This window comes from Cetorhinus maximus, chromosome 10 (genome assembly GCF_964194155.1).
Source record: "Cetorhinus maximus chromosome 10, sCetMax3.hap1.1, whole genome shotgun sequence".
In the NCBI taxonomy this organism is placed as follows: Eukaryota; Metazoa; Chordata; class Chondrichthyes; order Lamniformes; family Cetorhinidae; genus Cetorhinus; species Cetorhinus maximus.
In genome coordinates, this window is record NC_135888.1 from 93401695 (window position 1) to 93418458 (window position 16764).

Sequence of the window (16764 nt, forward strand, 5' to 3'; positions counted from 1 at the left end):
TCTTCTTGACATGCATATGGACAACGGTTTATACACATGGCGTCCACACATCTCTGATACTGGGACTTTTGAGACTATTGAAACCCCTGCTTTATTAAGGCGTCCCTGGTGTCACGGCCATCCATGCGAGCATGGTCAGGGCTTTTTATCTGAATGACAAAGTGTTCCCTCACCCTCTCAGGAATAGCCCCATTCTGCAGTGCCCTCATCCTCCAGGGCACCCCCTCTTTGGATAGCGTGTTATGGAGGGCGTAGCACACCATGACCATCAGGGGCACACTTGAGGCAGCATACTGCAAGGCTTTTCCAGATCTGTCAAGGCATCTGACTCTCATTTTCAACAGGCCGATGGCCTGCTCAATGATGGCTCTGGTGTTTCCGTGGCTCTCATTGTAGCTCCTCTCTACTTCTGTTCTGGACATCCTTCACAGGTAACAATAACCATCTCATCAACTGATACAAAAACAAAAATAGCTGGAAAAACTCAGCCGGTCTGACAGCATCTGTGGAGAGGAAGACAGAGTTAATTTTGAGAGTCCGAATGACTCTTCAGTTCTAATGAAGAGTCATACGGACTCGAAACGTTAACTCTGTCTTCATCTCCACAGATGCTGTCAGACCTACTGAGTTTTTCCAGCTATTTTTGTTTTTGTTTCAGATTTCCAGCATCTGCAGTATTTTGCTTTCATCAACTGATACCCCTCATCACTTACGAGCCAACTATCCAGGGCTTCAGGGCTGCTGTATAGGTCTGGCACCTGTGTGTTTTGAAGAATGAAGGAGTTGTGGCTGCTGCCTGGGTACCTGGCGCATACCTGTATGATCTGACCATAGTGATCACAGACCAGTTGGACATTCAACGAGTGGAAGCCCTTCCTGTTATCAAAGGCGCAGGGCTGTCCTGCAGGAGCCTTTATAGCGACGTGGCTCCCTACACCCTGGGGAAACCTGCAATCACTGCAAACCCTCTGACTCTATCCAGTTGCCTCTGCTCCTCCAGTGTGAAGGTGATGTAATTTCCTGCCCTTTGAAACGTAGCAACAGTGAAAGCCTTGATGCAGTGGTGTGCAGCAGGCTGTGTTATACCACTGAGGTTTCCACAGGCTGCCTCAAAGGAGCCTGTCACAAAGAAGTTGAACGTGACAGTGACCTTCAGAGCTGCAAGCATCGGGTGCCCCTCCAGCGCAGTTGGAGGAAATCTCCCCTGCAAGCAAGTCACAGAGTGATGTGGTTCTCTATAGCCTGAGCCTTCTCTTGCATTCAGTCACTGACATCTGCAGATAGCTCAGTCTCTGCCTGTATACTCGAGGGGCTGCATAAGACCTCCTGCACCTGAGGACATATGACGCCTTCATGACCCTTAGGGTCTGGCACAGCTCTCGCCCCTTCATGCGCCACCATTAGCTCCTGGACCACCCACTCTGCCCTTCTTCTCCTCACTCTTTTCCTCTCCTTCTCACTGTAGGTTGTGTCTCCCACCACAACCACAATGCCTATTTCTCTCAGCTAGTTTATAGCCCTGGATAATGGACAAAAAAACTAAATAGAGCACTCAGCAGAGCATTCAATAGGCGGATAAAAGACCCCTAATTAATAAGGTTTGAAACGGAAACTCTGCCTCTTGAATGAAGTGCTCCCAGCAGTTTCAGATCTCCAAACTGCTAAGATGAGACTCAAGGCTCAGCTGAACTTTTAAACCCACCCTAACAAGCTTCATCATAAAAAAAATGGGAACCCCACACAGCGTAAATCAGATTCTACAGGCATATTATTACTGACACACTGTATTATAGCAGTCAATTGGGTCGTTAACAACCTTAAATGCTCACTTAAATGAAATTTAAATAACATGGGCAGGCTCCCGATTTTTAAGCCTGCCTGCCGTATTATACAAACCTGACGTGATGGCGTCAGGGATGTGACCCCATCTCATCATGCCCAATAATATGTCTCCAGAGATGGGGAATGCTCACTTATTCAGCCTACTTTCTATTCCTCGCTAAGTCACACAATTACTTTCTTTAGGGGAGGCAGTGGCATATGGGTATTGTCACTGGACTAGTATTTCAGGGTAATGTTCTGGGGACCGGGGTTCGAATCCCACCCCAGCAGATGGTGAGATTTGAATTCACAAAAATTTGGATTAAAAGTCTGATGATAACCACAAAATAATTGCTGATTGTTGTTATAACCCATCATGTTCACTAATGTCCTTTAGGGAATGAAATCTGCCGTCCTTACCTGGTCTGGCCTACATGTGACTGTAGATCCACAGCAATGTGAGTGATTCTTAAATGCCCTCTGAACAAGGGCAATTAGGGATGAACAATAAATGCTGGCCTAGCCAGCGACGCCCACATCCCATGAACAAATAAAAACAACGTAGCTTTCCATTAAATGCATCTACTATTGCCTCAACTACTGCATGTGATAGCAAACTTCTATATTCTAAACAATCATTGGATAAAGAAGTTATCTGAATTCCTTATTAGGTTTATTAGCGACTATCATATATTTATGACCCTAGTTTTGGAACATATTTAAACTAGATAAAAAGCAAAACAAAACAAACTACATGCTAAATAATAGAAATAATTAGCTAGTAGTTAGTAAGGCAATACATTTAACTGTGAAGTTATACTGGCTTGAATACACTATTAAAACTTCATGCATGGATTTTATTAGTATTATAACAAGTCACTACTGCCAGACATTTGTCATCCTATGTGTGGTGCCATCATTATTTTTTTAAAAACTATTAAATCACTCTTATTTTAGAAAATACTTCCTATATATATCAGGTGGGATAAGCATTCCCTGGAACAATACAGAAACTTGGTTGATACAGGTCATTTTGAATTTGATATTCTATTTCAGTCTCAAAAAGGATATGGACAATTTTTAATTTGAACAAAGTCATCTAAAATTATACCACCAGAGTACGGCAATATTATCTTGAAACAAAGTATGAGAATTACAAAAAACATATAATGTAAAGATACAACATTTAATGATTCATACTTTGTAAAGGCTGTGGAACATCACTCTTGCTGATCATTAATTGGTCCTCAGTTAAAATTTCATTCCAAGTGGTTTGCTCTGGTACAGTATATTCCATTCTCTCTTGTGCCAGATGCTTAAGAATCTTTGTAGACAAAAAGTGTGAATCCATGCTTCCTTCCTCTAAATCATCTGAAATATAAAATGCATGTATTCATAATTATATTAAAGAGAATCCTAAAACAAAAATTTAAAAAATCATCAAAGGACTGTTGATTCTTTGAGTGGACAATAACAGGATATGTTAATTCAATTTGGTGCATTTTGCATTATTGCAATCTACTGCTTGCATCCAAGAGGTTTGCAACGTCAGTAATAATTTCCTTGCTATCCATGACTCCACTGTGGGTGAATCTATTGGCACTTCAGTGTTAACAGAAACTTGGCTCACAGGTAGCATTTTTCCTCAGAGATAAAAACAAAAAACTACTGCGGATGCTGGAAATCCAAAACAAAAACAGAATTACCTGGAAAAACTCAGCAGGTCTGGCAGCATTGGTGGAGAAGAAAAGAGTTGACGTTTCGAGTCCACATGACCCTTCAACAGAACTGAGTGTAGTTAGAAGAGGGGTGAAATATAAGCTGGTTTAAGGTGGGGGGCGGGGGGAGAGAAGTTGAGGGTGGGGTGGTTGTAGGGACAAGCAAGCAGTGATAGGAGCAGATAATCAAAAGGTGTCACAGACAAAAGGATCAAAGAGGTGTTGAAGGTGGTGATATTATCTAAGAAAAGTGCTAATTAAGAATGGATGGCAGGACACTCAAGGTACAGCTCTAGTGGGGGCGGGGTGGAAAGACTGACAAGGTATTAGTTGTAGATTTAAAAATAATGGAAATAGGTGGGAAAAGAAAAATCTATATAAATTATTGAAAAAAACAAAAGGGAGGGGGCAGAAACGGGGTGGGGATGGGGAACCACCCCACCCTCAACTTCTCTCCCCCCGCCCCCCACCTTAAACCAGCTTATATTTCACCCCTCTCCTAACTACACTCAGTTCTGTTGAAGGGTCATGTGGACTCGAAACGTCAACTCTTTTCTTCTCCACTGATGCTGCCAGACCTGCTGAGTTTTTCCAGGTAATTCTGTTTTTGTTTAGCATTTTTCCTCCTTACTGAAGCCTTCCCAACTGCTATACATGCCACCAACTATCCTACCCAAACTGTCATGGGATTGTCGTACCACTTATTGCCAAGTCCTACTCAGGCCCTCACCCAATATCACTGGCAACATCTTTCATTCAAGCACCTCAATCTTTTCCATTTCCCTCACCTCTCACAAATCCTAGTTCTATACCATGCCAATTTCTCACATAAACCTCCCCATAATCTCAATTTCTCATCTTTGATGACTTTTATCTACACTTAAACTGTCCTAGCCCTCTCTTCTCTGCCCTTTCTTAATATAACTCTCCTCAAAAGTTCCACCACCCGTGACCATCTCTTGTTCTTATCTTTTCTTATATCCTCTCTGTTCTAAACGTCTCGGTCTTCACAGGGCTAACATAAATCTCTTCCTCCTTTCCCATTCTGTTCATAACCATCTTCTCCTGACTTCCCATTTAACAGCTCTCACCATCAATCCACAGGAAAAACTGCCTTTCAGTTCCCTCATTAGTTTGTTCTCAAGTTTCCAGAAACCTTCCCCTGCCTCTCCATCCATCATGACACCTCCACTGCAATCATTATGCTAAACATTTCCCTCACCTCTATCTTGTATCCTTCATTCCCATTAAATCATTCACCGTCTCCCACTCCAGTCATTCTCTGGATACTGTCTACGTCTTCAGGTCTTTCAAGGAGTAAATTTAGTGCACAATTGAACTATTCTTTAGTTGCCAGTTATTGTTTAATCACATCAGTCATTACCACTCTTTGCTGTCTGCAGCCAAAGCTCCTACCACTGTTGGGCGAGGACAGTAGAAAAATTCCTACTTTGATGACTTACTTCCTCTTAAAACCTCTTTCCTATGCTTTTCTCACCCTCATTCCCAATACTTGGATTTATACATCTTTCAGATTGAGATCGCCAATGCCACTACCTTTTACATACGAACAAGGAGCAGGAGAAGGCCATTCAGCCCCTCGAGCCTGCTCCACCATTTAATAAGATCATGGCTGATCTGATAGTAACCTGAAATCTGCATCCCACCTACTGCTGATAACCTATCAGCCCTTTGCTTACCAAGAATCTAAGCACCTCTGCCTTAAAAATATTCAAAGACTCTGCTTCCACCACCTTTTCAGGAAAATAGTTCCAAAGACACTCAACTCTCGAGTGAAAAAAAATCACCTTATCTCCTGTTTTAAATGGGCGACTCCTTTTTTTTAAAACAATGACCCCTAGTTCTAGGTTCTTCCACAAGAGAAAACATCCTCTCCACATTCAGCCTGTCAAGACCCCTCAGTATCTTATATGTTTCAATCAAGTCATCTCTTATTCTTCTAAACTCCAGCAGATACAAGCCTAGCCTGTCCAATCATTCCTCATAAGACAACCCACCCATTCCAGGTATTAGTCTGGTAAATCTTCTCTGAACTGCTTCCAACACATTTACATCCTTCCTTAAATAAGGTGACAAATTTTCTCTTTTTTTTCCCCTTCTGCTCCTTCCATGGATGAGTTCATATGGCTTCCTGGTGAACATCAGAAAGACCAAAGTCACCCTTTGAAGCCCTGCCCTCTTCCACAATCCTCATGATGTGATGTAGAAGTAGAATCAGTTTGGGTGGAGACAAGAAATAGCAAAGGAAAGAAGTCACTGGTGGGAATGGGTTATGGGCCTCCTGATAGTAGCTACACTATAGAAAGAGTATAAATCCAAGAATAATGGGAACTTTCAATAATCATGGGCAATTTTAATCTTCATATAGATTGGACAAATCAAATTGCCAAAGATAGCCTGAAGGATGAGTTCATAAAGTGTATTCAGGACAGTTTTTTTAGAATAATACATTCTGGGACCAACCAGGGAATAGGCTATTTGAGACCTAGCAACGTGTAATGAGACAAGATTAAAATAAATGACCTTGTAGTAAAAGATCCTCTGGGTAATAATGATCATAACGTGATAGAATTTCACAGTCGGTCTGAGGGTGAGAAAGAGTGCTTTAAATAAAGCCAATTGCAAGAGTACGAATACAAGAGTTGGCTAAAGTGGAATGGGCAAATTGTTTGAAATGGAAGGTAGTAGAGAAGTGGTAACAGATATTTAAGGAGATATTTCATAGCTCTCAACAAAGAAAAGACAGACTACCAGAAGGATGCACCATCTGTAGGTAACTATGCGCTTTCTGTGCGGGCGGGGGGGGGGAATCCCTAAAATCGAGAGTGCGCTCTTTCGCACATGTGCACGAAAGAGCACACTCATCTCCCTGAGGCTAAGTGCAACCTCAAGGAGATCGCCTCTACTTTTAAAAATATTAAAAATAGAGAAAAATAAATTCCCTTACATGTCCCCTCATGTGACAATGTCACGAGTTGGGACATGTTCATAATTTCCATAACAACTTTATTAAAATTTTTAAAACCCTACATGAAACCTCATTTTGCCGGTGGATGAGGTTTCATGTTTTTTCTAGTTGCCGCCAGGGCTCCTGGCCTGCCCGCCAACCTTAAGGTTGGACGGGCAGGTCCTTTAATTGCTTAATTGATCCTGTCAATGGCCTCAGGTCGGTGGGCCCGCAGCTGATTTCGCAGCACCCCCGCCTTCCTGAAAATTTAAATGGGGCGGGGTGTCGTCGGGGGTTCCGCCTGACATCATCCTGTGTCATTTTACATGTCGGCGAGCAGGCTCCGCCCCTCGCTCGCCGACGGTAAAATCCTGCCCTTAAATTCCTTAGATTCTGGAAAGGTCCCAATGGATTAGAAAACCGCAAATGTAATACCTCTGTTCAAGAAAGGAAAGAGTCAGAAAGCAGGAAATTATGGCCTGAATTTTCAGCTTGGCGGGCGGGTGCAATTGGTGGGCCTAAGAGCAGTTGGAAAACAGACCGCTGACTGCGATCCGACCACGATTTCACGCTGGTTGGCCAATTAACGGTCAGCCAGCATGAAGCACGCACTGAAAAGCTCAATACTGGCAGGTTGTGGGTAGGAGGAGGGCAGGGGATGATGTCAAAGTCGGTGCGGGTGAGCGCTGACAGAAAGCTCCCTGAAGACAGAGAGCTGCCTCAGGGAGCTGAAAACCTGAAACCCAGGAAATAAAGTTTTTAAAATCAGAGAAAAAAATGCCCAAGCATCACAATCAGGCACCTGAACACATAGAATATAAAAATGCTGTCCACAGGTTTCAATTTTTATTTCACTTAACAATGGAAACTCATCCTGTCCTTGGATGAGGCTCACTGAAAAATGTATAGGTCGCACGGCCGATTCACCCGTCTGCCGACCGTAAGGTTGAACGGGCTATGTAAAATGACAGGCAATCGAGCCGTTAATGGGATTAATTGCCCACTTAATTGTCGGCAGACATACTTCAGACTTTTGCGCACCCCCGCCAACCGAAATATCGCATGAGCGCGGGATCATGTTGGGATGCTCGCCCGATTTCAGGCCCAATCGTTTTGGGCGCGTGCCCGCCCGATCAGCATAAAATTCAGCCCTATAGGCTAGTTAACCTAATTTCTGTCATTGGGAAAATGCTAGAATCCATTATTAAAGAAATTGTAGCAGGACATTTAGAAACTCATTATACTATCAGGTGGTGTCAACATGTTTTTGATAAAGGGAAATCATGTTTGACAAATTTATTAGAGTTCCCTGAGGATGTAACTAGCAGGGTGGATAAAGGGGAACCTTCTGATATACTGTATTTGGATTTCCATAAACTGCCACATACAAATTTAACATACAAGATAAGAGTTTATGGTGTTGGGGAGGTGATATATTTGCATGGATAGAAGACTGGCCAATTAACGGGAAGCAGAGAGTCAGGATAAATGGGTTATTTTCAAGTTGGTAAACTGTAACTAGTGTAATGCCACAAGGATCAGTGGTGGAGCCTCAACTATTTATGATCTATATTAATGACTTTGATGAAGGGACTGATTATTTTGTAGCCAAATTTGCTAACGATACAAAGACAGGTAGAAAAGCCAGTTGTGAGCAGGATACAGAGAGTCTGCAAAGGGATATAGATAGAATAAGTGAATGGGCAAAAAATTGGCAGATGTAGTATAATGTAGGAAAATGTGAGGTTGTCCACCTTGGCAGGAAGAATAGAAACACAGGATATTAGTTAAATTCAGAGACTACAAAATGCCACAGTACAGAGGGATCTGAGAGTCCTTGTACATGAATGACAAAAAGTCAGCATGCAAGTACGGTAAGTAATTAGGAAGGCAAATGGAATGTTGGCCTTCATTATAAGGAGGATAAAAGTAGGGAAGCCTTACTACACTTGTACAGGGCATTGGTGAGACCACACCTAAGGTACTGTGTACAGTTTCAGTCACTTTACTTATGGAGGGATGTACTTGCATTGAGGCTGTTCAGAGCAGGTTCACTAGGCTGATTCCTAGGATGAGGAATTTGCCTTTTGAGGAAAGGTTGAGCAAGCTGGGCTTATACTCATTGGAGTTTAGAAGAATGAGAAGTGATCTTATTGAAAACGCAAGTGTAAGGAGCTAAGAGTTCACACTATGGGTGGGATTTTCCGCACCCGCCCACCACTGGGATCTTCCAGTCCCGCCGCAGGTCAATGGACTTCTGGCTGGGGCACCACCTCGCCCACCGTGGGTCCCGCCCAATATATATATATATATATATTATATATATAATAAAAATATAGTGAGAGTTCTTAGCTCATCCCCCAGGCTAATTTATAACACTTTAAAAACTGGACAATGACATTTTAAAATGACTGAAGCCATGTCAGGCTGTGAGCTTTAAACAATAGGAGTTAATCTAGCAGCATCGAAGAAATTTGCGCCTCGAAGCCTCTGAAGAGACACTAATGACCCTGTGGACTGCAGAGGCCAAATCCAAAGGGAATTGCACAAAGGCATCTGTATTTCATAAGTCAGGCCTGGCCACTAGAGTCTACTAGTTTGCTGGGACAAGGAGCCCTGCAAACTTCTTATGTAACTCTTAATGGTTGGAACATTAACAATCTCAGGAACCCAGACAATGGAATATACAGCCTTTGTCAAAGCCAAAGTGGAGAGGTGGAAGTCATGTGACATGATCCCCCGTAGCTGGAGAAACCTGTAATTTTTAAAATATTAATTCATGGGATGTGGGCTTGGCTGGCTGGGCCAGCATTTATTGCCCACTCATAGTTGCCCTTGAGAAGGTGGTGGTGAGCTACCTTCTTGAACTGCTGCAGTCCATGTGGGGTTGGTACACCCACAATGCTGTTAGGAAGGGAGTTCCAGGATTTTGACCCAACGACAGTGAAGGAATGGCAATATATTTCCAAGTCAGGGTGGTGAGTGACTTGGAGGGGAACTTTTAGGTGGTGGTATTCCCATCTATCTGCTGCCCTTGTCCTTCTAGATGGTATTAGTCGTGGGTTTGGAAGGTGCTGTCAAAGGAGCTTTGGTGAATTCTTACAGTGCCTTGTGAAGCTGCAAAGCTCAGTCTGCCATCTTTCATCTACCACGCAGCAGCACTGAACTAGGGCTCTGTCCAGGTTTGAATGCCTGGCCACCATCTACACAGTTTCTACTGGAACCTCTGTACCATCATCTACAAGACTACTTCATCTCCAACTGCCTATCGCATTGTGGAAGTCAGCGCTACTGAAAAAGTGAATTATCCATCAGCCTGCCGACCTCTGTTAAGGAATACACCACTGGACTTTGATTCTGGACTCTGGAATCACATGAAACAATAATTCTTTGCTCTGTGGTTTATGCCCTGTAAATGTTTCCGTCTCTATCCCTCTTTATTGTACAAGTGTGCAGGGGGCTACGTAGTGACACCACTCTTCCGTGTTTTGAGTGTGTATAAATTAACTCTCTGGGTTCACCCTATCTCGAGTTTGCTGTGGTGTTATTAATAAAAATTGAATCACACTAAAACTGAAGGGTTGGGAAACACACCACCACTTATAAAAGGGGAAATCAAATTCAAAACACCTGTTTACGGACAGGTGGTGAGAGGAGAAATCAGGGCTGTTTAAATTAAACTCACTCCTGTCCATAACACAAGACTCTGAGGGGGCTTGACAGGGTAGATGAAGAGAAGACGTTTCCTCACATGGAGGAATATAGAATTAGGGGGCACAGTTTAAAAAATAAGGGCTCTCCTATTTCAGATGGAGGTGAGGAGTAATTGCTTCTCTCAGAGGGTCATTTGTCTTTGGAATTATCTTCTCCAGAGAGCAATGGAGGCATTGAATATCTTCAGGGCTGAGTTAGTCAGATCTTTGATTGACAAATGAGTAAAGGGTTATGGGGTAAGAATGTGAAGCCAAGGCCACAATCAGATCAGCCATGATTTTATTAAATGGCAAAACAGGCTCGAGAGGCAGAATGACCTACTCCAGCTTCTATTTCTTATGTTGTTATGTTTTATATTTGGATAATATTGGGAGATGCTAAGTGGATCAAACCTTTTTTACAATCGAAGTATGAATAGCTGTTTGACTGACAGTTTTATGAGCTTGTAAGAGGGGAAATCTTATCATGGACAGTTTGATTGGCCTTTTTTTATTTCATGAGCATTTCAAAGACTTCCTTATGTTATTATATGGCTCACTGGTTCCATGCCTTTTGGATACTAGAAGAGTGCTTCAAAGGATCAACAAATATTAGATATTAAATCACTGTGAAAATCCAACTACAGGGTCGGTCTCCTGCATGCATTAATATAAAAATTCTCCATACTGTTGAATGCAGAAGATCACTTTATCCACTGGATAAAATACTCTAATACATCTGAATCCTTACACAGCATTAGTCAATTTAATGGTCTTCCACTTTTTAAGGACAAAGCCCTATCAAAGAACAATCACGGCATTAATAACAAATTTAACTTGTCAAGAAGAATCTAATCATGACAGTAAGTTTGCAAGAGCTTTTAAACTGACTTGATGTGGTTCCCACAGCTCTCAGGAATCTACTCGCCTCACCAAAAGTAGGAGCCCAAGGGAATATTGTATTTGGAGCAGGCAGTTATATAGCAAACCTGACAATACTTTAAGTGCATGTCGGCTCAGAAACTGTCACATTTCCCAACCCAGGGAAAATGGCAGGCGGCAGGAATGATCTTGTAAGTATAAAATTGTGGCCCTTCTGCCTCCCATTTGGTCCTCCAGAAACGGGTTTGCTCAGTGTTGGGAGGGGAAAATCTAGCCCTCTGACCGTCCACAGAACAAGTGTTCTCTCAGGTATGACTCTGAATCTGTGAACATTTGATGTTTCTATGTGGACGATAAAAGTTGTGTCAAAAGAGGACAAATGTACCAGTCAGAAATGCAGCAAATGTGTGGGCATTTTTAAAAAACAACAGAAGAATGATACTTTACTCGAGCAGTGAAACTCTGCATATATTAATATTGGACTAACATCTCTTTCCAGCACATGGAAGAAATTTTGCACGTTAAAGACTAATGAAAAAATTAGCTCTGCACCTACTTATACACTGGTCTAGGCATTTTATGCAAGTCATACAATGGATGTCTCAAATGAACAAACATGTGCTTCTGAAAGGCAAATCATATCAATTACAACAAAATAAGTGTTGAAATGAATATTCATACATACCATCATATGGAATTAATCTGAAGTAACCTGCACACTCTTGAGAGTTGTTCAGGATATTCTCTAAGGCGACGTAGAACAACTTGGCCTGCTCTAGACGCTGTTCTTTGCTAAAAGCTGCAGAAGCATCATTGGACATTTCAAACAAGGACCGCAGTGGTGTGGCGTATTCAAGGATACAGCAATGAGGCTATGAGGGAGCAGATTGGAGTATTAGTGTTATGGTTAAAGGTGAATTGAAGGAGCAAAAGTTAATGAAATTGGTATTTATAGACAATTTGTACTATAGTTTAAATAAAAGCATACAAACAAAAAATCTCAAACTGTTTTGAAACAGATCTTGTTACGTAAAATATTGATCTTGAATATTTTATGAAATTTAATTTCAGAACACAAAAGATAACCTTCAGTTATTAAGTAATGCAATCTGTACCCTGTCCTCTTGATCATAAATGGCATAAATACTGTTCTTGTAACTTCTTGCTTTAATCCCAGCTTTGTCAATACAGAGCTCTGGTAGGTTTCCAAAGAATTCAATCCTACTGTCCACCTTTTCCAGCTTGTCATGAATCTTACAGCTGAATGGGATTAGGATATATAATTTCCAGTTTTCCTTGCAATCTGGTACATTTTTAACAGAGCATTGATATTTCTTTATTCCTTCTTCCAGATCTGGTAAATACAACAAAACATTGTTAACTTAAGCAGTAACCCAAAAATAAACAATGTGAAGGAGCATTTGGAATTTCAAATTTTGCATTAGTGCAGTTGCCAATTTGCTCATTTCACTTAAGTTAACCACCATTAACAAACCTGATGTTAGTGCTATCCATGCGATTGTGCAAACATATTTCTGTATAATTTTAATAATTTGATGTCATTGCAGGCAAAGAGAAAGTCTTTTAAATTCAGAGTAGTCCCTAATAAAAATTTAAAATAGTCTCAGTGAGACAATAAGCTACATCCAAGTATGTTCAGCTGCTTCAACCATCATAAGGTCAGAAGCGTGGCTTTTCACTGATCATTGTAAAGTGTTCAGCTCCATTCTTGATAATCAGATAATGAAGTAGTCTGTGCCTATATGCAGCAAGGCTGTGACAACATACAAGCCTGGGTTGATAAGTGCAAAGTAACTTGGCACCACAAAATTAACTAATCGCCATCTCCAATAAATGAACAAGGAATGACCTTCCCTTGATATTCAATGGTGCTAATGCTGCAAAATTCCCCATTGTCAACATGCCGGGGGAGGGGATGGGGGTCACAGTGGTGCTGGCAGGTGGGGGTTACCACTGACCAGAAACTCAATTGTACCAGCACATAGATGCTGCAGCTATTAAAGTAGGTTATAAAATTGCCATTCTATAATGAGGAAACATGCACTTCCTGCCTTCACAAGTCTGTCCACCACTGTCATGACACATTTCAGAAGTGTGATGGAGCATTCTACAATTGCCTGGATTAGTGCATCTGCAACATTTATGAAGCTCAGCAGCCTCCAGGATAAAGCATTCTATTTGAACAGCTTTTCATTCGCTAGTCTACCAATAGCTTGTATTTATATAGTGCCTTACATATACTGAACATCCATCCTCTGCATGACTGGTTGCAATGTGTACTATCTTTGGGACGCACACCAGCAACTTGCCAAAGTGTCTTTGGCTGTAGCTCTCAAATCTGTTGCTGCTGCTCCTGCATGGGAACACCCTCAACATCAAGTTCCCATCCAAGATACACACCATGCTGACTTGGATTAGTATCACTGCTCCTTCTTCATCGCTACATAAAAATTCTGGATTTCCAAACTAATAGCATTTATCACACAGGCTACATTGATTGAAGAATGCAACTCACCAGCACCTTCTTAAGAGATACAGCAACAACTTGCATTGATATAGTACCTGTGAGTGCAACTGATGTGATAGGCATCTTTGCATCTGCGAAAGATGATGGGAATGCAGCTTCAAAGCTTTGGTGAGGTCAGGTGAGATCATCTGCTACACTTCTTTTGATGGCTGAACAAGCTGATTCTGGAATGGCAAAATCTGCCACAGGTGCTACACATGAAATTGTCCCTTGTCAGTGGTGGGGGATGATCTCTGCTAACGCCTTGTTTGCAGGCCTGGCGTCTGCTTTGGAGCTTCTGAAACCACATAGTGGTGGTGGTGGACTCCTGCCCACAGCTGATTCTGCCATTTGCATTCATCGTCTGTTAATTTCCCACTTGTCATGACGGATGTTGAGGGCTTTTTCATGTCTCTTTTAACAGCATCCTTGAGGCAGCTTTGGGGGCCCTACTGGGGTCTTGGCACAGGCTGCCTCCCGACATGGTATATCCTTGGGGATGCAGCCATCATCGGTCCTGTGCAGTGTCCTTTGCTTGATTTGAGTGAGCATGCTTGGCATTATAGCAGCTATAACACAGTAAAGCAATCCAAGGCAAACAATTTGACAATGAGTGACATCAGGAGATGTTCAGACAAATGTCCAAAAACTTATTCAAAGAGGTAGGTTTTATGAAGTAACTTAAAGAATGAGAGGTAAAGAGACATTGAGGTTTACAGAAGGAATTTCAGAGTTTAGGACCCAAGCAGCTGAAAATTCAGCTGCCAAAAGGTACAGCAAATAAAATAGGAGATGACGAAGAGGCCAGAATTAGAGTGCAGATATCTCAGAAGATTATAGGGCTGGAGGAGGTTGCAGAGGGAGGGAAGGCAGAGCCCACGGAGGGATTTGAAACAAGGATGAAAATTTTAGAATTGAGGCATTGCTGGACTGGAAGCCTATGTAGGTCAGTGGGTATTGAGGTGATGGGCGAACGGGAGTTGGTGCAAGTAAGGATATGGGCAGCAGAATTTTGGATGACCACACTTTAGGCTGGGTGGAAGACAGGAGATCAGCCAGGAGAGAATTCGAATAATCAAATCTAAAAGCAACAAAGGCATGCATCAGGGTTTCTGCAGCAAATGAACTGAGGCAAGTGTAGAAGCAGGAAGTATTGGAGATGGCACAGATATGTGGTAGAATGCTTAAATCAGGGTCAAAGTGAATGTGATGGGAAGCAATGTATAGATGTGATGTAGGCTTGATGCACCAACTAGTCTTCTCCTGCCTGCCAGTTTTGTATGTCCATAAATAGGGATAAATCCGGGCCTTACCAGTGACATCCCACGAATGAATAGTAATTTTTAAAAAACCAAGAAGAGAAAAAGGAGGGTTACAGAAATCAGCCAAAAATTGGAATATATTGGAAACTACAGGGATAGTGGTGTGTCGAAAAATTCAAAGGAAAGCATCAGAAAAAAAAAAACCTGAGGGGGAACTTGGTTAATAAATGAGTATGGAAAAAGATATAAAATCTGCAGCAACAAGAGAAAAAAGTAACTGGGAAGCTTTAAGCAATCAAGGAAGCTCAAGAGTCACTACAATAAACAGTAACTGGGAGACAATAGCTCTTGTGTTTGCAAGGATTTTTATGGAGTCTGGAAGTTCCAAATATCATGAATATGACAAATTATAATTTTAAACTTTGTCCTTGCGACAACTGTGGCAGGAACTTATCCAGTGTTTAGCTCCGACTCACAGCATTTCAGCTGCAATTTGAATACTATAAATACCTCAGTATTGCAAGTACAGTTGCTTAGTGTCTAACCTCTTGCAACTAAAGGGCAATTAGTACAAGTGGCAAACATGTCAATGTGCCTGCTCTTTTTCTTTCTTGAATGCTCCAAATCATTCTTTCCTGCGACCACAAACTGTGAGCTTCTTTGCCGGGCTTTGCCTTTACTTACTTATACATATTTAACATTTTTAAAATCCAAACTGTTATATTGTTTTATTATTTGTAAAGAGCTAGGAACTAACTGTTATGTGAATATGGGGTGCAACATTCACTGCCGCAACGCAGTCATGTGCCACATAAAAATGGATTTTACACTCCTCCCACCAGTGAATTTTAAGTCAGGGAGCCTGCAAAATCCAGTTTCCTACCATCCTGCTGCCCACCGTTAGGCTTATTGAGGCCCTTAATTGACTACATAAGGGCCTCATTCTGTACCTGCTACTTTTTTTACCCATGGCAGGGGGAGACCATAACAAACACGAACATATGAATTAGGAGCAGGAGTGGGCCACTCGGCCCCTAGAGTCTGTTCTGCCATTCAATAAGATCATGGCTGATCTGACTGTAACCTCAACTCCACGGCCAGAATTTTACGGTCCATCGTGGCGGGGGCAGGGCTGTAAAATGAGGCAAGCCATTCTAAACTATATTGACTTCGGTGGGAATGTAAAATCCCGCTGCCGTAAAATTACGCCCTACATTCCTGCCTATCCCTGATAACCTTTCAACTCCTTGCTTATCAAGAATCCATCTACCTTTGCCTTAAAAATATTCAGAGACTCTGCTTCCACCGCCTTTTGAGGAAGGCAGTTCCAAAGACTCACAACCCTCAGAGAAAAAATTTCTACTTGCCCGTCTTAAATGGGCGATCCCTTATTTTTATAACAGTGACCCCCAGTTCTAGATTCACCCATAAGAGGAAATGTCCTTTCCACACCCAATCTGTCAAGATCTCTCAGGATCTTACATGTTTCAATCGCCTCTCACTCTCCTAAACTTCAGCAGTTACAGGCCTAGCCTGTCCAACCTTTCTTCATAAGACAATCCACCCATTCGAGGAACTGTTTTCAATGCATTTGCATCCTTCCTTAAATAAGGAGACCAATATTGTACACCAGGCTTGTCCAACCTTTTCGCTTGAGTGGGGACAACATCCCCATTTTTTTCTCATTCAAGAGGCCAATGAGCAAATTTTGGAAAGATAAGATTTGGCACAATATTAGACTGAATTTTTTTTAAAAAATGTTATATTAAAAAAATAAACAACTTGCTGAACAAAAATAACACAATGTTTAAGCAATAAATTATTAAGCTAAAAGGAGTAATTAATAAAAATGACCAGGGTGTGAGCGGGTCAGTGTGTGTGAGCCAGGCTCAGG

At 41.9% G+C, this 16764-nt stretch overlaps 1 protein-coding gene across 2 annotated transcripts in view; it reads right to left on the minus strand.

Annotated features, from left to right (window-relative positions):
• Positions 1-2657: 2657 nt before the first annotated feature.
• Positions 2658-16764, minus strand: part of sting1 (stimulator of interferon response cGAMP interactor 1) — a 39883-nt gene continuing 25776 nt past the window's right edge. For both annotated transcript variants that reach the window (XM_078550787.1, XM_078550788.1), the window contains 3 exons: positions 12197-12435; positions 11767-11953; positions 2658-3192 (listed from right to left, as the gene is read on the minus strand). In XM_078550787.1, the coding sequence (XP_078406913.1) occupies positions 3008-3192; positions 11767-11953; positions 12197-12435 (611 nt within the window). In that variant the 3' untranslated portion in view covers positions 2658-3007. The remainder of the gene's footprint in view (positions 3193-11766; positions 11954-12196; positions 12436-16764) is intronic.